This window comes from Xiphias gladius, chromosome 14 (genome assembly GCF_016859285.1).
Source record: "Xiphias gladius isolate SHS-SW01 ecotype Sanya breed wild chromosome 14, ASM1685928v1, whole genome shotgun sequence".
In the NCBI taxonomy this organism is placed as follows: Eukaryota; Metazoa; Chordata; class Actinopteri; order Istiophoriformes; family Xiphiidae; genus Xiphias; species Xiphias gladius.
In genome coordinates, this window is record NC_053413.1 from 12,371,980 (window position 1) to 12,398,709 (window position 26,730).

The window sequence follows — 26,730 nt, forward strand, 5'->3', positions numbered from 1 at the left end:
TTTGTTATTAAAAATGGCACATTTATTGCTACATTACTGTTATAGACGCAACAGTTCTTGGTATCTACTTTATATATAAAAAATAGGAAACTGGAGGCACTTTGAGGACATAGCCTACATAGATGTTGTCCCCAAACATGAGTGAGGACAGAGATCTGTAGCAGGTCACCTGGTGAGGAGGACAGAAAGGGTTTGTTAACAAAGAATGTCAGGTGTATGTTTTGATACTTGATACTGTAGAGACATACACATCTTTCATGTAAAGAAATAAAAGCACAAGCATTCAGTAGCGATTTTCCATATCACGGCACCACCACGTTTTCATGCAGAAAGGCTAGAGTAACTGACAGAAAATAATGTTTGGGGCTAGTCCATGGGTGGAGATTTGTGAAGAAATTACAGGTAGAGGTAAACCAAATACTGTTACATTTCAGTATCAGCTTGCAGTGATAAAGCTGATAAGGACATATCATATAGCTGTACATACATAAACGCACACGCCAGTCAAGGACAAAATCATATTCAACAGAATCAGTATGTGAAAGAGGAGAAACTTTAAGTAGTTTTACAGTGTCAAAGTTGTAGACCAGGTCATTAGTCAACTTACATTTAATGCAACACAGACACTGGAGCAGACAGCGCCAATGGGTGTAATTCTTCATTTAGATGTTTTGAGACACTGTCAGATGGTACTGAAGTATATATGTTTTTATACATCTGTATTATAAAAAAGGTATGACCTATAAATCCTTAAATGCAACATCATCCACCATGTAGCAGAGAATAATTCAGGCACTGGTGAGTAACCGTTATCAAAAATCCTAAAGTCAGGAAAATGACTAAGGCCACCCTTTTTGATTCATTTTATGCTTCATATCATAATGAAACATTGAATTATGTTGCAGACCGCCCCTTCTGCCCCTTCCTCAGACTAAGCAACAAGCTCATCACAGAGCTGGACATCAGGTAGAGGAGAGGGAGGTGTGCTGAAGAAAAAATATTGTGTTTCATGCAAAGAAAAACTGTCGCAGACACCAGAACAATCTAATTACAACTGGCCTGACAGGTTTGTGTTCAAACAGGCATTTAAAAAAAAAAGAAAAAAAAAAGAGCAATATCACAACATGTGATGTTACAGCCAGATCATTTTGTCATTTCTAACATTTCTAAGCACCTGGCACAAAAGAAAACACCTCACTTTGTTCCTGGAATCTAAATTGAGAGTTGTCTTACATTTAATCAATGTAAACAAAAAAGAAAGAGCAATCCAAATGATAAAAACAAAAACTCATACAACTATCTTACAAAGTAAAAAATAAACTAATAAAAAAAAAAAAAAACATTAAACCAATTCTACGAAAGGAAGATCCTTACAACAGGCTTTGCAATTGTTCAAAAGGGGGAAAAATAAACAAAAACCCAATTGCTCAACACAGAGCAAAAACCAGAACAAGTCAGTCAATGGCGAAGGTGGCAATAACATTCACAACCCCTTCAATACACAGTTATTTCTGTCTTCTAGCAAAATGTTATTTACCATGACAGAAATTACTCTGAGACTTACTTTAAGTAAGTTCACCATGTTGTAACAGTGTCTTTACGTATGATTTGATGTGGGCAGGCTGATGTGACACTGGCTGTATTAATCAGATGGTTCATGCTGACCACATAGCTGAGACTTAGGCTGAGTGACTGACTTCATGATGGTTTAAGATGCGAGGACGACACCTGTATGCTTGAGTCCAACGGCAGCCTCACAGAGGGAAGGTTGGGATGTCCGTGTGCACATTTGATTCAACATCACCATGAATTCTGCATCTGTAAAGAGTCTTTGCTTGTGTTTGTGTCATCAGCGGGTCTCTCTCCGGCAGTCTTTCCATTCCACTTGCATGGCAGTGACAATAAAACATGTACAGGACTTAAAGAGACAAGAACCAGGGATCCACGGTTCAAAATAAACAAAAATATTTCCCACCACATATGTGAGTCACTAACTGTGGCACCTTTTCAGTCAAAGCAAGAAATTACGAGAAAATACAGCCACAATTACCAGCATATCAAAAAGAAGAGTCAGCTCTCTGATTGACAAGTCAGTGGCAGGATGTCTCCAAGCCTACCTCTGTAATTCAGTCATCGCATTAGTGGATAGCGATGATGGCTACTTTTATCTTAACCAAACACTATGCATTAGGCCTGTTTCAGGGAAATTTTTAAACAGGTATTTGTTCAGTCATAACATACAGACCCAGGTGTCCGTCTTTGCTTCTGCAGAATGTAAGACCTTCTTTTCAGATGGGAATGCCAATAATTATCCAAGGATACAAATCCTTACTCTGCTCACATGAGCAATTGATCCAAAAGTTTTATTTGATCCAAACAAGTTTTGCTCCCAACATGTAAAGCAATTTTTCAAAATGTCTTACAAAAACATGATCAGAAGAACATCCTTATGTCCAATTTCCACTGTCTCCAAACCAGTGTTCTCGGTTCGAAGTATTGTCATGTAAAGAGTAATACTTCTTTTTTCTCTTTCTGTATGAGTGTGCTTCTTCGTCAGGAATGTGGCCACCTGCTTTGTCAGTAATGAGGTGTGTATATATTTGTGTGTGCTTCCCAAAAGTTGATTAACACACACTGAGATGCATGACAACGATAGATTAAGGCCACATGTTCTAAGGGCTGTATAATCAACAGGAACTGAAAGAGAAAGAAGAAAAAAATGAATTATTATATATAAATATATGAACTATTTCTACGAAACACGGTTAAAATAAGCAACGAAAATATTTATTATTCATTGTATTATGTCATAGATGTGACAAATTCCACTGTAGAGATTCTGACGACTGACCTGAGAATTACATATGGCTAACAGGGTTGTGTCCATCTCCTCCTAAACCAGGGGTACCCCCACCAAGCTGCATCTGGGGGTCCACACTCGACACTTTCTCTTCCTCTCTCCTTTTGAGGCAGGCAGCCTTTGGGTTCAAATTACGCTCTTTGAGAAAAAAAAAAGAAAAAAAAAAAAGACACATACACTGATTAAAAATGCAGGCAATGAAAAACATGAATTTATTTCATCATGTTTTTCTAAAGAAATCCTTTAAGAATCTAAAAGGGAGCTTTGAACATACAAGGCAAAAATAGACCGATGGAAACAGAAAAGGGGGAAAGGCAAGACAGGAAAATGAAAAGCAGGATGACAACTGCAAGATTTTGGCAGAACAGCACGGACATACTTCCTCCAATATTCTCCCTTTCTCCACCTTTCTTAATTTTTCAATGTGATTCAGGCAAATAGCAAAGAGAAAGTCAAGGTAGATGTTACTCAGCAGGTGAGAAGAACTTTAAGAAAAGGTTTTTCTACAGGTGTATGACTGGCAGCTTTTGTCCAGCTGTGTAAAGAGATGGTTGGTTGTCTAGGTGGATCAGACCTTCCTGCATTGGCTGACCTACCTCGCACCTGCTTCTCCAGGCCCAGGATGACCTGGACAGCCTGTTGCAGGATGACAAGCTTGGTCTGGGCCTTGTCGCTCTGCAGGTGGACTTGACACATCCTGCCCAGCTCTCTGAAGGCTTCGTTAATGTCGCGAACACGCACCCTCTCCCTAGCGTTGTTAGCTAGGCGGCGCTCACGCTCCCTCTGCTCCTTCTCCTCAGCAGTCAGGTTCTCATCAGTCACCGAGACAACGCTGCAGCCGGGAGGAGAAGGGAGGAGGGGGGGTTGTAGGGGCTGGTTAACAAACCCAAATCACAACCCTTACTGAACCTACGCTACACTAATACTGAAGTTATACTGGTTTAAACCTACAGCATAATACTGTATTTAACCACCTGTTTTTCCTCCTCAGAACTGTTGTGTTATTGGGACATATTTTCTCTTTAATGTATGTCTAAGTACGATGCTAACTTCAAACTCTTAGCCCAAGACGAGACCAGTAAGATTGTTGAAGAGGATCCCAGTGGATTGGGGCTGTGTTGCAGGAGAGTGAACGGACGGATGAAAATTGATAAAATAGATCTACAGTATGAAAATGATAAAAATAAGTTGTTATAAAATTTAACTGATGTATTCTGAATCAGTCAAAATTTAAGTGTTGGGGGTTGAGCAAGCTCGACACTAAATGATTTCAAGCCAGAACAGGTATACTGGAGATCAAGATACAACAGTTGACCAGAGTGACCAGGTCTAATAAATCTGTCCTCAGGTCTAACCAACCAACATAGATTTTTTTTTTCCCTTTTTGGTCATAGGGGTCCAGGATGGAAGTTGAGGGGATATGGTGACTGTCCAGCAGAATGAGAGAAGTTATGAGGAGGGAGAGAGAAAGGGAGAGAGAGGAGCATCCTCTGCCAAGTACAGCACATAGAAAGAGCCACAGAGATAAAGCCAAGTGGAGAGACTGAAGGCATCGTGTTAAATACATCAGCAGTATGAGATGTATTTATCTGAATGTGAGGAAGAGTGCATCACTGTTTCCATCTGTGAAAGGAAAATGACAGGGGACAGGGTAGTGGATACACAAATGTAAAGGTTCGTCTCAAAAACTGAAGGGTTAATGCTTGAAGGCTGAGACATGCAGCACAAAGACACTTCAACAAAGCTGAGGACTCATTAATACACATGACAACAGACAGCTCTGCTTTCATGCAATCACGTGTACTGTGGGTCGAATGTTAAAAAAAGGTAATCATAATCCTGAAATAACTTAAATGAAATTAAAATGACTTCATAGTTTAATAAAAGCCTAATAAGGCAGCAATGGAAAAAGCAAATGAATAAACAGAAAGATGTTAATCCAGTCAAAGGGTGTGGTAGACAGACATGTAAGCCTTTTCACGTCGGAAACAGACAGCCAGTTGTAAGACAGGGCAACACATAGTGCACCAGAACAAACAGCTGTCCTATATGTGTTACCAGAGGACGAAAACCTTAGAAGATGAGCTGGAGAATGGCTATGTCTTAAAAACACTCACACAGCTCCATTTCTTTAACCCATGTCGCTTTTTGATCATCTTTAGGATGGACTGCAAGAAGTCTAATGCTTAAATTCTCTACAACTAAAAAGGCAGAATTTGTCTACCACTATAAATAGAGTAAAACGAACTACCACAAGTAATTTATAAGATTTTAAATGACTAGCAGAACATTTCATGAGCAAAGATGTGAAGCCGTGTGGAAGTTTTCATTTGTAAAGAGGCGCTTCCCCTCCTCTTCCTTCCTCCCTGGACACCCACTGACCTCGAACTTGCTGCTCCAGGTTGAGTATAACGTTAACGGCCTGTTGCAGTATGATCAATTTGGTCTGTGGTTTCTCATAGCTCAGATGGAGCTGACACATGCGGCCCAGCTCCTTAAAAGCCTCGTTGATGTCCCGCACACGTATCCGTTCGCGGGCGTTGTTTGCCAACCTCCGCACTTTCTCCCGCTCAGCCTTAATCTCCACTGGTAGATCTTCATCGTCATCCTCATCATCCAGACTAGCGAAGAGCCAATGGAGGGAAGGAAACAACAGTTTGGGTACAGTCCACTGAAAATTACTTCCCAAATTTGGTCAGCAATAACTTTTCCTAATAATGTCAACACCTCATCCTAAACTCTGAAAATCCTGAGAAAATCAAATCACAACGATAAAAACTGCTCCAAACGGGGGGTCATATTAGGGTTGGCTCTAGCCATTTGGCTCTTTTTGACCAAAGAGTATCAGTAACAATGGAGTACCAGGAATTAAAAGGTGTTAAAAATCAAGAAAACATATTCGAATCGGAGAACAAAATGCATCAACAATGAAGAGCAACAGTTAAACTGAAACTGTCTGAAACTGACAAATAATAGAATATAAAATAATGTAATTTTTGGTTGGAGCAGTGTTTGAGATTGTGATTTTATTACTTCCAAGTTTAAGTCCCATTTCATGAAGTGTTGATCTCAAAATCTGTAAACCAGATTTTCCTCTAATTCTTGGCTTTGAAATTGTCTGTCATCTGTACTTTTACTAACTGGATTAGGGCATTTTTCTTTACTGACCTTTATCTCTGATACAGATGCAGTCACATCTGTAAGGATGTCCAATTTAAGAAAGGAGATGGTCTTTTTGCTCATTTGCCTTCACCCTTAAGGGATCAGGTAATTTGGTTATGTAGTTTCCTCGCTACACTCAAACTAGTATCCTACTTAACACTACTTAACAGTCCAATCTTTAAAATAATAATAAAATAATAATTTATAAATGCATTAATTAGAATACAACTTTGGAATTATGCTTGGTTATATGAATCAAAGCTTTTGGACATGCAATAGTAATTTACTGGGGAGAAGAACTTGGAGGGTATGTGTAAGCTAAGTATTTAAAGCATTTATTTTCATTTTCAAACACTTAAAGAAATGAGATACGTCTCAGGGCAGGTGGAATGGTAGGAACCCGACTGGTTCACTATAAATCTTTAAAATCACAATAATACTAAGTGATATATGAGTAAACTAAGCTTAAAATGACATATATAATGCTACAGTACAACTATTGTTGAAATGTTTTAATATCAGTTTACTCTCTCTGCGACCTACAGTCACACAAGGCTGCCTAGTTTTTCGTTTATTCAATACAGCCAAATGGTGTTTCTCATCAGCACCAAAAGTGTGTGGCTTACATGACTGTTTTGTTCAACCTACTGTGGTGATAAGGTGAAAATATTAAAGGAATATATTTATAACTGATCAGTCTCTATTAAACTGTAAGAAAAAAAGGGGCACAACTGAAGCCCTTCGAGAATTAATGTCCTTAATAGACTACTTTCCATAAGTCTATTGTTGGATTAAATAAGAAATTATTAAGTACAAAGAATCATATTTAGAATGGTTGAAAGACTACGTCCTCACATATATTATTCTAAACCACTGCAGGATTATATACCATGATATCTCATGCACTGATAGGAGGAGTATAAATGTTATGTGGTAAAAAAAAAAAGGAGAGATTTTAGACACCTTGTTCCAAGGCGGGCCTTCATGTCTTTTCTCTCATCCTCTGACTTGTCTGTGATGGAGCAGTTCTCATCATCCTCCTTCTCCTCTTGTTTGATATCTGCACCACTGGAACGATTTAGGCTGCCAGGCAGGCCTGCACACATAGTTCAGAAACGAAGGTAGTGAGCACTGACATTCAGTAAGACACATATACGTATTACTTAACAGTCCAATAATGACAAAGTATTTTCCCACATTCTGACATGAAAAATAAACAGAAGAGTAGAGAGCAACTGAGAGTCTCACCGGTAAAACGTTCAGGCTGACAGCCTGGCTGGACAGATGTGGGGCCATGGTGACTATGCAGAAGTCCTCCACTAGAGGGCAGACCAACTGAGTCATCACGGTGACTGGACAGCTTAAAGAAAACAATGAAACAATTTTTCAATTAGTTTGGTGAAGTTTGTAATATTATTAAAAGAAAAACAAAATAGTAATACCCTGCTCACTCTTTGCCTACTTTAATTTAAAATATCTAACTTTTTTCCGTCATTTGAGGAGAAATTTCCTATGAAACTATTCATTTATCTCACCAGTCCAGGCAGGCGACTGGCCAGTCCAAGTGCTGCACTGTTGAAGCCTGGAGGTAGGCCTAAGCCAGACGCGAGCAGACTGTGCATTTCAGCCAGCCCTGGACCTCCTTGCCCGCTGGCGTGACGCTGAAGAACATTGATGGCTTCATCCAGACGGTCCTCCAATTTACTCTGCTACAGAGATTGAAAGACCATGTACGAAAAGAAAGCAGAAGTTAATGTACTATTGTAGTATCCAGTATTAATCCCTTTAACATACTTGAACAATGTTTTTTTGCAGCTTTAAGACAGAAAAGAAAAATAAAGGCATGTCGACTCACCATGGACTGAATTCCCCCCTCAAAATTAGGTGAAGGTGTGGCCTGGCCAGAGGACCGAGTCCACTGGGATGCAGAGCCTGGAGAAAAGAAGAGGATCGCTAGGTTTTTTTAGACAGTTGTGCACTCATTTAGTGTATCAGCTGGGCTCATATTATCTAAACTGTTACTAACATTTAAGTACAGAAGTAGTACTCCACACTCAGCTGTTGATTTTTGTTGATACCAATTAATCCAAATGTATATTCCATTTTTGCTTGAGACCTGAGTGCTGAGGTTAGTCAGAGAGAAGCACTCCTGGAAATGGTCAGCTTTTTATGTCTCCCTCGGAAACACCACAGAGGAGATGACTGATGCGGCTGGGGCTTGAGGTTGGGCCATCCAGTCTCTCTACACTGTGCTGCACTGTTGAATTTTCTTACTCATATTGGTAAAAATGATATATAATGAATGATGTAAATCTATTCTTTAATGCACTGTAAGCCTTTAATGTTTCTTAACATTGTGCTGACTACTACTGTATGTGATTAACATTATGAACATAAAACACTCAGGGCAAGAAATAGTTATTAATTGTACATTTTTAACATGTGAAACTAATGTGATGAGAATATGAAACATATCAAAGATAAGGATATTGTAGATAAAAAATAGTAATATATTTTCTATACTTTGGACAAATTATGAGTCAAATCTGTATTAGCAAAGTAAAGTATTTTCTTATTTCATATTTATCAGGTTCATTACTATCATCTGTTTTCCCTCCAAACTTGTGTCAGCAGCAGTATTTGATGTATGAAGTGTGTGATGAGGGCGCTCAAGAGTTCAATGCAGAGACAAATAGGGAAGTGAGCCCCACCCTCTTTTTATTTTCCCTTCCTCTCTCATAAGTTATATTTGGGTGGTGGGTGTACCAGTATTTGAAAGACGAAATGAAGTTTAAGCTGTGAATGGGGGTACTCATACCAAGAATTACACTTACAGCACGTAAAGAGAAAAATACGAATGTGACATTTTCAAAATTGTTCCCAAAAAAATATATATATATATTTTGGACGTTTCTTACAACTAACTTACTACTAAATCAGATGACATACATGTCCAGATAGTCTTGCATGCCAAATTTATCTCTGTTCTGTTCTTTCAGCAACAGCATATGAGGAAGGTCTGACTGAACTCACTGACACAATTGGGGGGAGAAAAAAATAAATAAATAAATCAAGCTGGGTTATATAAATTTTGGTCTTAAACTGTGCCAAGCTCGTTTACAAGACAGCAGTCATACATGTTATGTATTTTAACTATTTTGCTTAACTGACAATACTGATACAGATCATAATGGAATTTGCACAAGAGAAAATAAAGGTCCCTACAAAAATAAATAATTTTAACCTGTTTTACTTCCACTTTTAACCCAACAGATGGAGCTCCATTGTCACTATTAACCATTAATAATAAGAATGCCAACAATACATTTCTCAACGATTTTATCATCCCCTTACACAATGGGAAAGACCCTGTGTTGAACAAACAAAACTACAAGAGCCATGTGACCTCGTGGCCTCAGGAGAAAATTACTGCAGCTATTCACTCACCTGATACAGCCTGAGGAGAGCCAGAGGGAGTAGACGGGGACGGAGGGAAGGCGTTACTGTTTTGGTCTGAAGGATAGATCTGGACACAAAGGTTTTGGTTTGTACTATAGTAAACACAATGTACTATTTTTTTTTATCTTTTATACTGCAGTAATATTGACTATTAAATAATTAAAGTTTAGTGTGAAACAATTTTGAGGTTTGCTTTTAAATATGTATTTAAATACTACTTACAGATGCCAGGGCCTTTCCAATCTCATCACCTGAACTTCCAGGTATTGCTCCCCGATTGGCTTGGGGGGGGGGGTTTACAAAGCATTTCAATCAGAACTTAGGCTCAATAACAAATTAACTATGTGACAGTATCACATAAAACATTAAGAGCACCTTTTACAAAGAGAAAGGCACACATTAAAGGGCTTACCAATAATGGTGTCAGTTCCAGCGATGGGGGGTGTGTGGCTGGCGACTCCAAAGCTGCTGGAGCTGGAGTGAAAGCCAGCGGGATGAGCCCCGTTCACCTCACTGCCATGCAGGGGGTAGTTTTGTGGAGAGAGGGGCAGCGGCTGCCGTTTCTTGGAAGAAAAGACATCCAACGACTTAAATCCACAACCAGAAAGAAGCCCTCAATAATGCATCAGTCAAAAGGTGTCAAAAACCTCATTATGTCTTCACAGAAAATCAAGTCCAAAGTGTGAGGGCAGAGCTCACCAGTCTGTCTTGGGGGTTGATGGCAGTGAAGGGACCATGCTGGCTCAGATGGGGGGAGTTGCCCAGCATGGAAGAAAAACCAGGCTGAACCATCGACCCGGCAGAGCCCCATGGATCGGAGGGCGGGTGGAGGCCTTCTGTCAGGGGGCATCAAGCGGGGGAGGCGGTAGCAAGAAGGGCGAGGGATAACCAGCCACAGGAGATGACGAGACAATGAAGGCCACATATGAGACATGTCACATTACTGTGATGACTTCATTCAACTGTAATGCACCATACAGCACTCGGGCACCAAAGGGTGTTCACTGGCTTACAGCTACAGCACCTGCAGTAGGTTCATAAGGACTTCCATAAGGATATTATGGGAAGCTAATTTCACAGCCATACTGGCTACTATAAAGAAAAACTGTAAGTCATTTATATCTATGTAGGATACACGTATCCACATTTAACTAAAGTGTCTTTGAACCCAACACATTGAACAAGGGGAGGTTCTGAGGGCAAATCTTGTTTCAACTGACCTTGCATGTAGAATGGTGGTGGGTAGACGTTTCCTGCCTTGGAGGCTGGGTAGCCAGTGCTGTCCCTGTTAAAATCCTCTCCTGAGGCTGATGCATAAACCTATAGAGAATACACAGAAAAAGAGAGAAACCTTTCAGCTAAGTGCTTTAAAAACTAGTCAAAAATCACCACATTACTATAAACACGCTAAATTGTGTATCTAACTATAAAACTAATTACGTATACATGGCATTTTTCTTTTGAGATACTCGTGAGAAAGTTCCATTGGAGCCTCCTTGTGCTTAGATTTCTAAGATTTTTAACAATTAATTTCCCTTATAAAATAGTGCCTGGACTTTCAAAAAAGAAAGAAAAGAGATATCCATTAAATACCTTATGAAACACAGTTCTTAAAGGTATGTCCTTGGAATATATATATTTTTTAAATCTATTTTTTATTATTTGGTTTTACTACTAATTCAATAAACAGATTTCTGCAATATTTCTGCAGATTTGAGCACGGAGCATTAAGTATTGAATGTGCAGCGTCAGGGCTTTTATTGGGTCCCTTCTTCCATTTCAGTAAGGCTTTTACATACTATCTTTTTAAATAAAAACATGCTGAGGATGGTTTACAGATTCATGATTTACTCTTTTTAACACAGTGTGATGTGACCACATAATGGAAGCTACAGTTGGATTTGTTCAATGTTATAATGAGTATAAAGGCACCAATGTTCTGAACAACCATATCCCTCTCAATCGAAACTATTCTAGATGAAAATCAAGAATCAAACTGTGTCTGAAAAACTCAAATCCAAATGGACTAAAGTTTTCTTCTATAATTTGATTAAACAGAGAGAAAACGGGGAAGAAAAGAGGGGAGAGGAGAAGAGGGAACGGAGAGATGCACTCCTAATTACTGAACCATCTGCCGAATCCTGGATGGCAGCCAACTCCACTGGCAGCTGGGATAGAGGGATGGGGGAGGGAGAGAGAAAGGGGAGGGCTGTTGTTTGTGGTGGTGGTGGTGGTGGGGAGGCCGCGGGAGGAAGGGAGGGGGGAACAAACATAGAAGAGGAGGAAACAGGGTGCCCAGAGAGCGGGAGTGGGAGGGAAAAAATGAGGTGGAGTAAGAACCATCAAACCCCAGTATGAATTCCCTCCAGTGATCTAACGAGTATACTTGGCAGAGGGGAAGAAATGTGGCCATAAAGTAAAGGGCCTACAAATACAACACACTATAAATACATGCTGCAAATGAGTGACTGGGTGAATGAGTGGCTTTTTTCCCCTTTTTTTTTTTTTCCTTTTTCACACTGGTGCAGCAGATACACAGCTGTAAGAGCTGAAAGACCTGTATTGCAGTTATTCTACTGGTCTGCAAGCCAAAGAGAAGCTTAAAATGCCAAATGGAAAAGGGCGTAAAACATGACAACATAGGCTTCCATGGACAGATTGCAAGGGCTGAAATGGATGTTAGTACTCACCGAGGAGGGTAGGCCGGGGGGCACCTTCCTGATCTTTTTTGGCTGTGGTTCTGAGGGGAGAAGACAGAGTGAAATCACATAAGCATACTTGCCTACACAAAAATCTTAACTAGCTGCAGAAGTGAATATACAACCGCCATTGAAGGGATTCATTAATGCAGCCCCCTTCCTTCTGAAGTCCCGCTGAAGCAATTTATTAGTCTGACTTTGTGACGACTGCTTAATGTCTAGTCAAAAGGTATCGTAGGCTGATATTATATATATATATACTAAGAAAAAGTGAGACCTTTCAAACACTTTTTAAAATCTCAACACAAAAAGTGATGATACACACCAACTTAAATTTAAGTCAGAACAAAGAAATCTTAGGACCGTGTCCAACACTGTACTTGAAACAGTCCTTTACAGTCTTACCAATGGGGTCCTGTGAGGGTCTCCTGCGAGGGTTGCTCCCCTCATAGGAGGAATAAAACTGGGAGTTGGGCTTCAGGCCAGATGGGGAGAGGGGATCAGGACTGGGCATGGGTATCTCACTGGGCAAAAAGCCAGGCTAAATACAGTGTAACAGAAAGCACAAGTTGATGAACTGTAACAGGACAGGTAAAAATAAATAATTACAGAAGTAAATTAAGAGTGATATAAGAAAAGAAAACTGACTGGGGGACACAATTTGTCGAAAAGAGCACGAGGAGAGAAGGGATGATACTGTAGCAAAACACCTGCCTTTCTGACTGATTTACCTGTGCTGCAAATGACGAGTATGGTCCTCGCTCAGCCTTCCCTGTTAGGAGACAGGAATATAAAATCAGGTCGTGAGCGTGAAAATTAGGCTTTTATGTCAATATTAAATCACAATCTGGCAATTCCCCTTTCTCCATTTGGGTGCCTCCCATCTGCTGTGTGACTATAGATGATGATGTGTGGTATTTATGGCTTTGGCCTGCAAAACAACAACAAATTGGCCCATTATAAATGGCTCAGAGTCAATTGTGCCCAACCTCTGTCTCGTCCCCTGACAGTTAAACAGAGGAGAGCTATAGGCCACCATAGTCCCAAGGGAGAGCCTTGTTTGTGCATGGGTGCCCTTTACTACACCCCCACCCCCAGTGAACACACAAACAAACCCCTCCTCCATATCCTCCCTGATTAGCCCTGCTCCCTTCATCCATAGGCACTTGGTTTGTCCTGAAGTGGTACATGGCTGTCTTACCTGTGAACTGCCGCTCTCTCTCAACAAAAAAAAAACAACTTATTCTTTTAGTTAAGTCACGCAGTCTATTTATATAAATGTGTGTATTTCAATCAGCATGTTCTTCCATTGTTAAGTCCTACTATTGGAAACACTGTTTCCCTGGTTCTTTTAGGGTTGAAAAAAACATGTGAAAGTTATGGTTTCTATGCGTCAACAGCTTAGTTCGATTTAAACCTTCTTACCAACAATCCCTGATCCAAATATGGGGGCAGAGGCCATACCTTCTTGTTCACTGTAAAGGCCTTCTTCTCCATAACCCTGAAAGAAAGACAGCACAGGCTTCAGGGATATAAAAATAAATGACTAAAAAGAAACAAAGCCCATTATTAATACTCCTTTCATACCAACGCAACTATGTATGAAAAGAAACTGTTGTGTATTCATGTGAATGGGTCAATAAAGCTCATCCAGTTTAGGCAAGGCTAACACTGCTCTGTTTTGGGATGAAAGGGTAAAAATGGGATTCTTCTGCAGCTACAGGGCTACTATAGTATCAGTACTGGATTACTATCAAAATCCATAAATCACATACAGCAAAATCTTTCATTTTGCATTTGGATTGAAGCATGTGTGAAAATTAAATGAAAAGTGTGGATAGATTGATATATCTATCAGAATCTTTTTTATGTGCATTTGCAAGTTACGCATAAAATGACCTTGAGTGACAATGCTGGAAATTTGAAAAAAGAAAGGAAAAAAAAGGGGAAAAAAAGTCTAAATGTTGCAAAAGAGTTTTGTGCCATGCAATAAGATTAATTAATCAAATTAATAATGAAGTACATGAAGCATGTGAGTTTAATGTAATTCAAGCTTCCACTCCACTGAGATTAAAAATGGCAGCAGATGAAAACATCAGATCTGTGTGGAGCAATGACAAGACTCTAAAGCTCCTGAAAATTATTACATGAAATAAACATAAAGGCTGTATTTCCATCATGTTTTCCGCTTGATTTTACTCTTGAGATTTGACTGATAATCTTTAATTACGTTACCTCTGTGAGGGCGCAACATCAAATCTTGATACCATCCCATCTTCCTTAATGGTTTTATGGTAACAGAATAGAGAATTAGCCTCACCAACTGTTGGTCATAAAATGTGGAAAGAAACTTTGCTTATGACTTTCCTGGTCCTAAAGTTAGCCTGTGGGCAAAATGTTTTGCATCTGACTCTCAGATGTCTTTGGGGCGACTACCAAAACTTAATTCTCAACCTGTGGGAAATACTTCACTATACAATGTGATTACTACAGCAATCATTATATTAGATAACAACGACTTGTCACTTTCTCTACCTACTTTCTTTTCTACTTAACAGTAAAATTACTTTAATATAATTACACAGGAGAGGTTGTTGCATTCATGTTTCACAAGGTGTACAAATAAAACGAATAAATTCTAGTACATCAGTCCAGTAAATAGTCTGCAACGTTCCCAAAGTAGAATTTCCAAGTTAACCCTAATGCCCTTCCTTCCAGACAACTGAACAGATATCAGGTTTGGTCTGGCCTTGTCAGTACCCATGTTGAGCTCACAAGATCTGGTAATTTCCAATAACTCCAATAACTGAAAACCTGTATAATACAGTATTAGAAAGAATCTGGACTGCAAAATTAATACTTTCTCAGATGAACAAGCGGAATCATAAACCAACATAAAAACCAAATATCTATGAGATATATAAAGATTAAAGAGAAAGACTAATGTTTGTGGCGGAGTTGGTTCATAGCTCCCTCTGGAAAGGCCGTCTTCATAACATTGTGTAATGTGTTATGCACCATTATTTTATTGTTCACTGTTACTCCGTACGTTTATGCTGTTGCTCGTGGAACCTTTTTTAAAATGTTTCCTTATCTTTGTAATGTATCTCTATTTCTAGTCAACTCCTAAAATCCGAGCATGCTGAGTGAAACTAAGGGTGTGGACCAGGTGGCACATTGGTATTTACATATGAGCAGACTGGTGCTGTATCAGTGGTCAAATGCAGTTTGAGCATTTCATTATCCCATGTCATACAAGAAAGTGTGTGAAAATGACATGTAAGTGAGAATATACTGTACCCTTCCCTGGTTGAACGATGGACTGTTCTGTTCTCCTGGTCCCCAGGGACTGGACCCACTCCTCTCATCTATACCTGGAAGACAAAGATAAGGCCTAATCACCACTAAAAGGCAGACAGATTCATAACAGGGATTTACGCTTTGGCTTTGGAAAACTAAGTTTAACTTCAGACAAAGATGACCTGCTTTTATAAAGGCTTTTCGGGCTGCTCATGTAACCTCCATTGAAGAGCTCCACTTCACAGCTCATACAGAGACAGCACAGTGACTGCGCCGTCACATAACATGAATATGAGCTGTAGGAAGTTTGAATAATTAACACCCAGTATGAAGCTCCCAGAGTCATCCTCGAAATTCTTCATTCTCCCACTCAACTCCTTCACATTTTCCATGGCAACAGTCATTCATTGGCGATCTATTCTCTTACATTTGGCCTACACTTTCGCCTAAGCACAGACGCACGGTCTCAATCCTACATGGCTGACACACGTTATCCCTGCCCAGAGCACCACAGCTTTCAGGGAGGTGAATTTGTTTGAAAGGAGCGATTTTAAAGACTGGTGAAGCAGAAATTCCTGCCCGTCCCCTTTCTCCCAATCTCCTCTCGTACTGCTACACAGCATCTCTGGGGGAAAGCTGAAGCTTAATTGCGTACTGATTTGCATAATTGTGCATATTAATGAGGCTCAGCTCTATGAATATTCATAATTTTGTTTTGTTGTCTAATTAAAAAGTGGAAAAGGGAGAGGGGACTGGGGAGCGGGGTAGAGGCGGGCTAGAATCATGACAGGATCAGCAGTAGAACAGAATGATGGGTCCACAGCGCTGAGAGCTGCTAGATTGCCGTGACAACTATGATCTATACACACGACACCAGCAGAATAAGAGATGAAGGAGACAATGTCTTGTCCTCTCTCTATGGCTGACTGTCACTCTCAATGTCAATCAAAGACCATAAAGAAACGCATGAATCATTCGTTTCCGCTGTAAATCATCAGTACCCAAGCTCCAGACAAGAAAAGGCTCCCATTCAATGTTTTCTGTACCTGCCTGCATTACACTTTCTTGGATTACAAGTAGGTTTTAAAACATGTAAACTAACCAGACAGAAAAAGTTCATTACATACTGAATATTAAAGGAGTCTACTTTACTTATTCTATTATATTACATTCTAAATGTAAATGGGCCAGTTACTGTGTCAATTTTGACTAATAAAATTTAACTTTACAGATAAGTAGGCCTTCTATTTTTGGGGCTACTGAAATAGTTGTGGATTAATGTAAATTCACACCTGCAGGAATGTTATTATGGGATAAATGTTCAAGATACATAGGAGAGTTGACAAATGATGAACTAAGAGGCAATAAAAAAATAATTCAATTAATGTAAATTAACTCACGTTCTTCCTGATTAAGTGATCTAATGATAAGCAGAAGAACAAAACTGAGTGGAAATTTCAGCAGGTTTTCAGGCTTGCTGCCAATAATACCGATAACTCTACTTAATTAAGTTCAAGAAGAAAAACCGTTTGCAAGAGTGTACATGGGGTTCTATTACTCTGGTCTCTTTATTGTGTACTTTCATAAATGTAGTGCAATAATAATCAGTTCCCTCTACACACAAATCTATTGTGGTTTCAACCATAGGAGTAAAATAATTGTACTAAAAACATGCACATACATGCCTATAAACATAAACATAATACATCTGGATCACCTGGATGTACTTCATGTAATCCTTCACATACACTATGGTTATATAATGCAGGTTTCTAATGCCACCACAGTGCTGTTAGCAACTTTTACGATCGCTTTAGTTCCTTTTTTCACAAAAAAGCCTAGAAATTAATCTACCTGTGGCTGAGCTGTATCCAGTCACCGGCAGAAAGGAGGCACTTTCAGCTGACTGTACAGCGGCTAGAATGACAGGGAACTAACTGATAAGTATTTATATCTGTATAGCATATGTGAAAATGACAGTCAAGTTGTTCTGGTCCAGAAAATCTAGGCTTGCCTAGTTTTCTCCTCCAAATTCTAACATGTAAGAACCTCTTTGTTTTCTTGAGCCTTGTTTGTGTGATCCTTGTTGTGTCATTTCAGGTGGCTGGATAAATATGTGTCCTCACTCTGCTTGTAAGGTAAGTGCTTTTAACAGCCATCATCATCTTTACATCTAAAACAGACCATATAATGTGACCCTTTTTCAAGTATGAGCATAAGGTTTTGGTTAAAACTGGAGCTGGATATACTTGATTCCTTTTCCTCACAATCCCCAGCAGTGTTTTTTTTTATAGTGACTAATTATTGTTTGTCACAAGAAGCGTCAAAACCATGAGAAAATCATGAGTAGTGCAGTACTCAGACAGACTACCAGGACTGGAAAGAGGAAAATGAAAAAAAAGGGTGAGTAACATCAGACAAATTCTCTGGTGAACCCCAGTATGCAACGCCCCTTTAAGCATGGCTGGTCTATAATTACACAGGAAGAAATACTGGAAACAGACAGCTAGCCTGAATCATAGGCTTCATGAGCTAAACTCTGGCATATACATTGACCAAACTTGCCGACATGTCTTCGTTTTTACAGGAACATTGCCCCAGGCCCCTATAACTGAGTGTGCCTTTTTGTCTACACACCTTCTTCCTTCCCTTGGCAAAGTGAGTCACACAGACACAAAGCATGATGTCAGATCAAATCTCAAGAGAGTGAACACTGTTAATGAAATACTGAACAATGTACAATAACACAGGCCTGGCTGTTTTAACCTATGAGTCACTGGAGACTTCTCAAACCAGACAGTTTGCCCTAACCCACTAATACAACTTAAGAGGGCTTTTAATGTCTTTGTTCTAACACTGTAAAATTTTACGCACGCACGTACGCATGCACGCACGCACATTTTAATGGAAATGTGTATCAGGAATTACTATTTTAAACTGCAAATCTCCTTGTAACTTTAACAACCTTTGGTTTCTGTGATTCACTACCACATCTGTGTTTGAAAAACATTTCATGCAAATTTGAAACTCCTCCCCTTCTGCATTTCAGTTCATACCGAAGTTTAAAAATACATTTTAGGATTCTCGGTTTCCAGTGACCAAAAAATGAAAGTGCACTGAAAATTACTTTAACGGACTAGTGAAAGGGATTGAATAGGCACATAAGACCAGAGCAGAGATATTATGATCACTGAAAGCTCTAGCAGGGAGGATCTCCATAGCCACACATGTTAAACCTCCACATAGCCCAAAACCTTAACCATACTGGGGGAAAAAAAAAAAAAAAAAAGTATTTAACTGACTCTACGAGGAAAACATGTGGCAGCTGCTCTACAAAAAGCAGGAATACAGTTTGAATTCAGACTCTTTGACACTCATCATGATATTACAACTTTATCACAAATTTATATGAACAACATTACAACATACAGACAGACATGAATCGTAGACTGAGGTGACCCAAATAAGCAAATCTCCCAGATATGCTTAACTATTCCTTTAAAGTGACACTCCACCCGAGATATTCAGTGTGTCATTCCCTCACTCTCTGTAAGCTTAAGATGTGGCTGTTAAAATTTTCTAGTTTGCAACTTCAAAAAACCTGACAGTTACAATGAATTAAGATGGTGATGTGTTTACACAGATGGCAGGAGAAGTATCAAATGTCCTAAAGAAACTTTTCATACCACTTCTGCATCATAATCTACTTCTCTACAGCCACATCCTCTGAATGTTTCATCAGTCAGTTTTGCCAAACTTAGATAAATACCCTGGAATATACTTTTCAGTATATATAGACAGGTGGACGGCAGAAAAGTGTTTAATGATGCAGGACTGCAGTAGACATTTCTAAGGGCCTTGTTTAACATTTTTCTTGCCTTAAAATCCTTCATGAAGGAGCAAACTACAGATTGTTTTACAAGAAGAGTGGGTATTTGATACACAAAGAACAGATTTTGGGTGGAGTACAATTTTAAGGTATGGGGACAATGCAATGAAGAGCCGTTGGATTGATAACATCTACGTGTCTCTTTTGTAAGCACGCACCTTGCCTTGACAAAAGAACATGCAAGTGGCCCTCAAATGAATAGAAGAAATGCCTTGTCTTTCATCTTAATTCAATATCCTGTTTCATTTCTATTACCTACCGAAAAAGAGCTACTGCACTTCTACAGATACAAGGGCATCAGGGAAAGGTACGCTTGGAGCTAGTGGATCTGCTATAGTAGGAACAGATATAGACATTTTTAAAAGCTTACGAATTTTTGTTTATGATGGCAATAAAAAAAAGGGCCTAGAAACACCCCGAAATGAAAACACTGAAAGAAGTGTGATCTTGAGTATCTCTGAGGGTGTTTGTTAATAGTAAGCTGCCAGCATGTTTTAAAACTGACTGTGAGGGCTGGGATTGTAAAGTTGCTGATAAGGCCGGATAGCAGCACTAGGTGAAAATGAGTTATGTGAGGAGGAGAAGTAGGGTGCGAGATTACAGGACAAGGGGAATACGCTTTGTCACTGAGAGGAGATTAATTGAGCTGTTCCCATCAACCCCCACCCCTTTGCCTTTGTCCTTAAGTGATTGGATGGCAAAAGCTGAGAAGGTGAGGGAAGGGACACCTGCAAGGCGAGGATGAGCAAATGTAGAGTTGATGACACTTGATCTACATAACATAAAACTAACTGGCAGTCTTTCCTGAGGTTCTTCCCAATAATCTGTGATCTGAAATGCAATTCATTAGAAGAAAAGGAGAACAGGAACAATTTCCTTTCCTACTACCATTCAAAACACAATCAGTGAGTAAAGGTCAGGTAGTGAGACTGGAAGAAGCCCATCACTGGCATGTTTTACAGTCCAGAGATGTACAGTTCTGGTTGAAATTATTGGCACCCCTGAATTTTAAGTACAGAATTTAGAATATCATCAGATATAAATACAAATTAACCAATTTTGTATAATCAAACTATTTTAATAAAATGTCCCAGGTTACTTACCAAAATAAAATTAAGAAAAAAAATTTGCATAATAGTGAAATAATACAAACTCATAATGTACCCCAGACACAATTATTGGCACCCTTCATTAATATTTGTTTGCAGAACCTTTGGCAACAATGACAGCCTCTAAATGTTTCTTGTAGCCATCTAGAAGCTTCTTGCACCTGTCTGCGGATAGTTTCTGCCACTCTTGCATTGCTATACGTTCATGCTCTTTTAAGTTTGCAGGATACCTTTTTGCAATGGCTGATATAAGTTCTCTCCAAAGGTTTTCAATGGGATTTAGGTCAGGACACAGAGCCAGCCAGTTTAAAACAGTCCATCTTTTCCTTTTCAACCATTCTTTTGTGTTGCTGGATGTGTGCTTTGGGTCATTGTCCTGCTGAAAGACCCAAGACCTACGCCTCAGACCTAGTTTTCTATCACTTGGTAACACATTTCGCTCTAAAATGTCTTGGTAATCTTCTGATTTCATCAGTCCTTAGATAATTTCAATGCCTCTACTAACAGAGGCAGCAAAGCAGCCCCACAGCATGATAGAACCTCCACCATGTTTTACTGTCGTTAAGGTGTTTTTTCTTTATGCGCTTCATTTCGTCACCTATAAACAAACTTATGCACTGCATTCCCAAAGAGCTCTACTTTGATTTCATCTGTACATAGAAGATGATCCCATAAAGACCGGGGCTTATCTATGAGAGTGTTTGCAAACATTAGTCTTGTCTTTTTGTGCCTTTCTACCAATAGTGGTGTCCTCATTGGCCTTTGCCCATGGAGCCCTACTCGGTTTAGTGTGCAGTGGATTGTACAAGCGGAAACCACTACTTAAGATTGCTTCCAGGTCAGCCCAAAGCTCTTTAGATGTCTTGCCCCCCCCCCCCACAATCCGCATCAACCATCTCAATGATTTTCTTCTTAGCGCCATGTCCTGAAAGTGTCCTAAAAGTTTTATGACTGTGAAACTTCTTGATAACATTATGAACTGTTGAAACATGGATTTCAAAACCTTAATAATAGCATCTCTGATGCTCTCAGGCACTAGTCTCATCTTCACCATTGTGAGAAAGAAACTGGAAACAATCAGCCCCTTTCTATGCAGCAAAACCATCATTCATTGGTCAATTCAGGTCATGTGAACACTGAAAATGAAGCATAGGTGAGTCTTATTTGTTTTTTATTTTGTTTGAGGAACTCATTTAATGTCATCAAAAGGGGCCAATAATTGTGTCAAGTGTGCATTTTATGTGTATTTTTTATTTCACTATATGAAAGCTTTTTTTATTGATGTTCTTCAGTCACTTTGGACATTTTCTTAAATATTCTGATTATACAGAATTGGTTAACTTACATTTACTTCTGAAGATATTCGACATTCTGTACTTAAAATTCCGGGGTGTCAATAATTTCAAACAGGACTGTACTAGGGAGCTTTTCAAACAAATCATTAGCTTTAGGTGAGAGGAAAGAAGAAGAAAACCAGATTTTATTTTCTTTGTAATCAAATTTTACTGCCATTTCTTTTTCAGACTTCTCTTTTTTTGATCCAGAGAATTAAATCTATAAGAGTTTGGTTTTTTGTTTTATTTGGGGGGGGGGCGTCTTACCTGAACCTCCAAACTGACTGCTGGCGAGAGTAGTCGGCCGGTTCTTGCCATTTGAAACTGGAGGCTCAAACATCTGAAATGAGAGGAATGAAACTTTAAACAAACCAGTGCAAGTCCATCTAAGACTTTACTGAGTTGTATTCTCTTCACTTGTGCAAGGGTTTTTAAGGTGATATTTCAAACTGTCCTATCATGTATCCTATCCTATTTAGCCAACAGCTACAATGGGCAAAATGCAATCTACGCATTCCAGCTCTGACTGAGTGACTACGAGAAAAAAAGTGACACAACAAAAGTCTCGGAAAAGAAAGTGGCTGGTGGTACGCGCTGCAATTCTTCAAACCCTGACCAACTGACCCATTCGTGGGTACCTTGATATTCATTCACATTTCGACCTGCTTGACAACAAGACTTATTGTTAAAGTTAAAGTAATCTGTCGTTCTGTGAGCATAGAATGAACTGTATAGGATGCATTCTCGACAAATTCAAGCAATCTTCAGAGAGATCTTACCGCGCTAAAATCCAGCAAGTCGCTGAGTTCCTTGTCTGTTTCCACTGCAGCCATTCTCTGCTGCTGTTCACTTGGCCCTTTCAGTCTCAGCAAGCGACTACAAGCAGAGGTAAGGAGAATATGAGTATATTTTGCCCATTTGTAAGATGGTTAACTATTCTGACCAGCAAAGATACACAGAAAAGCTAGATTTTCCCAAAATCAAGTATCAGTACATGTTTCAATACCTTGATTCAGGTAATGTGACCACATTAGGGGTGTGACTATTGGAGGGTGATATAGTCTAACAACCAAATTCATAGAGCTTAAGCTAGATTTATTGTTTATTCCACTCTGCTGGGACAGTGTACTAAGGGTCCAGTAAATTTTATAACTTAATTGACACGCAGCCTTAAAAAAAGGAAGGTTTTCTTCATAATTTTACCTGCCTAGATATAAGGATATAACAACACTTTCAGACACAGCTTTGCAACAACATCCATATGAAGCAACCACACAGGCAGTCAGACTTCAGTTTTAATCAAGTCTGGTTCAATCATGTTATCTAAACCACTGACCATAATATCTAACCCATTTTCACTAGTGAAGAAAATGAAGACTAATGCTATTACTCCGACTGTAAACACCCCAAGGATGAAGCAGAACTGATAAGAGTTCAAACCTGACCTTCCATGTTTATGGGAGTACATTTCAAGTGTCTTCTTTTTCACTTACAAATAAAGGATTACATAATAAAGTTAAATAAGAGACTTCAGTAAACTGCTATTGAAACCAGTAAGAGTAATGATCAGAATTATAAAAGCAATACCCAGATTGTTAGAGAAAAATCTTGCTTTAATCACCAGAACACTTACAGACAATATTTACATTTACAATGCCAATCTAATATTTATATTTCACATCTCTACACCCTAGATGATGATACAAGTGGATGGTGACTCAAAAGCATTCAGGTTGCTTAACACAACTGAGAAAAAAGTCAATTAAACGACATGGTGGGAAAAAAACCAACATACTGCACATAACCTACAACCCCACTCAGTCAGATTTTTAGGGAGCATTACTTAGGCTCCGGTAACCTTTTTACGAGTGACAGTTATGCACGAATTAATCAATAATGCCTATGTCATTAGACAAAATTAACATTCAAGTAGCACATCCTTGCCTAAGACCATCAGCATACTGACCAAGTAATGAGAGTTTCCCTTGTAGCCCACATCTAACATGGGTGACCATAGATCAGCCACTGGCCTCACTGCACTTGTTGTTAGTCAGCCCTTGGGCTCAGGCTGCTTCTTCTCCCTCATAAACCAACTTGATCTGACAGCTATTTTGAATAACTTACAGAGTAATAACCGAGCATGCTGGACTCTCAAATAGGCATTGTACTGTTAAGCCAGCCTATATCAAAGCCAAGTGTGTAAAACATTTAAATACTTTCTACATAAGGTGGACAAACCAGCAGAGACACTTTGCAATACAAAAGAATTGTACTAAATACCAGCTGGGGGAAATCACAACATTATGATTTTGGTTGTGATCAGAGGCGTTTATTAAATTCAGAGTTCATTTTTGAGACCGTAGCTTGTGGCGTCATCAAGCAAATATATGATGAAGTGTCTCTCAGTTAGTATTGTTGAAGGTTAACTTGTGGCCACCGTTCTTTTGAGCTAATGCAGTTTTCAGAATGTATTGACATTATTTTGGAGACTTTTGCCACTTTAGATAATATGATGCAGACCCTGTGTACCTCTGTGGGTTGCCCTGAAAACTGTCTTTGGACTTTTTTTTCTCCATACATCTACTGATGTTGGTGGAAGGTAATCAATTTACTATGAGTACCAGCAAAATTGTAAAAAATTTCTGGTGTATAGATTGCTGCGACTGCAAAGTTATGTAATGCTGAAAACGAAAAAAAAAGAAAAAAAAAACATTGGAAATCTGTAAACGTAAATGAATATTTAATTAACAACACAAAGAGCTAAAACCATAAAATAACTCTAAGATTGAATCAAGTACTTTGAAAGTTAAACAACTCAAGGTGAGTATTATGAGTTACTCCAAATTTGTATAAACTATTGGATTGTGGCATTTAAACAACTAGGACGGGGGTGTGGATTTTTCTTAGTCAGGACTTCAAGTGCATTTGTGAGATGTTAATGAGAGGATTTAACTGCTACCACTTGAATAACACAGTATCAGTTTCAGGGCATGAGGGAAGATTTGCTTTCAATCTAAAATAATACACTAGAAACAGGAAAAGCCAGTCGGTTTCAGTTATTTGACCTATTCATGGAAACTAAAAAAGCATCATCTACACTTTAAAGTGTATTCATTTACCAGTCATACTCCTGGAAATATTGTGAGTAATCTCACTACTATAAAACAAAATAACATCTGTATCCATCCTGATGGCATGAAAAGATGCGACCACTAGATCAAGTCTAATTAAAAGCTATGCAAATCGACGTACAATGGCTAATAATAACACAGTTAACGAGTAATGAGAAATGTGTTGTTATGTAAGAACAGGCCAAAATATTTTGACACTACATAATCTAGTCATTTCTGTCTCTCAGTGATCAGAGGTCAAAATGGGGGATAAGTGTTTAGCCCCTCCTAAAAAATGGAAGTTGCATAGGCTTGTCTTGAGCACCCCCACCTTCGGCCTTCCCATTTGGAGAAAGTTTTTAAGCAGAAATAGCCACACGCCATCTCATACCTGGCGTCAAATAAGAGACAGTCTCTTATCAAGAGCCTTTGTTTTCATGGCTCATCGGCAGGTTAAAATCCTGCGGGACGTTTAAAAGGACCTATAAACCTGTTGCCTGCCCTCACGTCGAGCAGGAGAATGAGACACTGATGAACACAAAGACTCAGGCCACCAAAGTTTGAGTTGAGTGGTCAAAACACAACGAAATCAGATGAAATGTCGAAATCTCTATAGAGAATTGGCAAATACGTATTTTAAACAGTTCAAGATGGAGAAAATGAGGCTTTAGCTGCATTCTTGTTGCTTGTTACTGTGGCGGTTTGTTGCTGGTGAAGGTGGAGGTGGGTAAAATTATACTAAGTTAAACTTTTAGCAAAGATTTTATCATCATTGATCAATTTTGGGCTTTATACTTATCATTAGTGGTCTAGGCTTCATTAGTGAAAATCTTGATAACAGGTGGAAGGTACTGCCATTTTAGCCACAACAAGGACTGTTGTAAGACAAATAAACAACGTCTGTCTATATTACCGTTTCACGGCTAACGTTCATGCATTTGTCTCTAGAAAAGCTACATTGTAGTGCATCAGACAGCTAACTCCCGGGAGGAGCTAACTCCGTCTGGTAATATGCTATTGTGCCGTAACGTTACAGCCCATTGAAGTGAACAAAGAAGTCTTTTCCACCACACACAAGCTGCTAATACTCAGTAATAACACTGCAAGATCGCTCAGGCCGAATGGACGAAAATCCAAGACCCCGCTTTTCGCGACTGTGGCACTCAGCGCAACTTGAACGATGCACTTAAAACTTGATCATTACTCCGCTAACAACGTGACAGACAACTTTTGTTTGACATGCATATGCTTGCTATGAATGTGTATTTATTCACACGTTTACCTGGATTTAATAATGTGGCATCCAACAGGGAGAAACGAACGGCTGGAGTATAGAGAAAAACAAAGTTAGGGATAGGATCCTTCCCCCGTGGTCCGGACGGTGGGTTTGATGAAGATGAGAAAAGGCAATATGAACGACTCCTCCGCCGCCTCGTCTCGTTGTTGTCTTCGTCACGAAACTGAAAACAGGTCTCCAACACGAACCATAACTCTTGTGTTACTCCGTTTCGTTGTTGTTAAAGAAATTGTTACCATTTCATTTCCCAAGTAGACATTTTAACAACCTCCACATTGTCGGTTCCAGTGGAGTATCACTCCGCAGCACAGTCTAAAGGAGGACATGGACGCTGAAACATCAGCGGTGTCCAATTTCAACTAAAACGAAGTAACCAAACGAAGCAGGTTTCGACTGTGTTTGGATTGATGCGGTGATAATGTTAAATACTCCTAAATGTCACTGTTTTGTGCCTGCGAACGAAACACAAAACGATCGGAGTACCGATTCGCGCGGATCTATGTCGAGTAGC

General features: G+C 39.3%; 1 protein-coding gene across 3 annotated transcripts; it reads right to left on the bottom strand.

Annotated features, from left to right (window-relative positions):
* Nucleotides 1-26,730, bottom strand: tcf3a (transcription factor 3a). Of its 3 annotated transcripts, none has more exons than XM_040143042.1 (20): nt 26,205-26,730; nt 22,592-22,688; nt 22,080-22,152; nt 15,481-15,554; nt 13,606-13,681; nt 12,912-12,952; nt 12,586-12,721; nt 12,172-12,221; nt 10,702-10,801; nt 10,181-10,317; nt 9,894-10,044; nt 9,704-9,762; nt 9,470-9,548; nt 7,878-7,954; nt 7,558-7,731; nt 7,271-7,382; nt 6,986-7,118; nt 3,457-3,692; nt 2,852-2,998; nt 1-2,697 (listed from the first exon to the last, which is right to left on the bottom strand). In XM_040143042.1, exons 2-19 carry the CDS (start codon nt 22,643-22,645, stop codon nt 2,859-2,861), a joined length of 1,902 nt encoding a protein of 633 aa, XP_039998976.1. In that variant the 5' UTR covers nt 22,646-22,688; nt 26,205-26,730; the 3' UTR covers nt 1-2,697; nt 2,852-2,858. The 3 variants fall into 3 exon arrangements, with proteins under 3 accessions (XP_039998976.1, XP_039998975.1, XP_039998977.1); XM_040143041.1 differs by lacking the exon at nt 3,457-3,692 and adding an exon at nt 5,243-5,481; XM_040143043.1 differs by lacking the exons at nt 3,457-3,692; nt 22,592-22,688 and adding an exon at nt 5,243-5,481.

Excerpts from the sequence above, each read along its gene's own strand:
- tcf3a (XM_040143041.1), bottom strand. The coding sequence starts at position 22,645 with ATGGCTGCAGTGGAAACAGACAAGGAACTCAGCGACTTGCTGGATTTT. Across the intron at positions 22,153-22,591 it reads ACTTGCTGGATTTTAGCGCG|ATGTTTGAGCCTCCAGTTTC; the intron begins GTAAGATCTCTC and ends CTCTCATTTCAG. Across the intron at positions 10,318-10,701 it reads ACCACCATTCTACATGCAAG|AAGGCCTCCACCCGCCCTCC; the intron begins GTCAGTTGAAAC and ends GCCCCCTGACAG.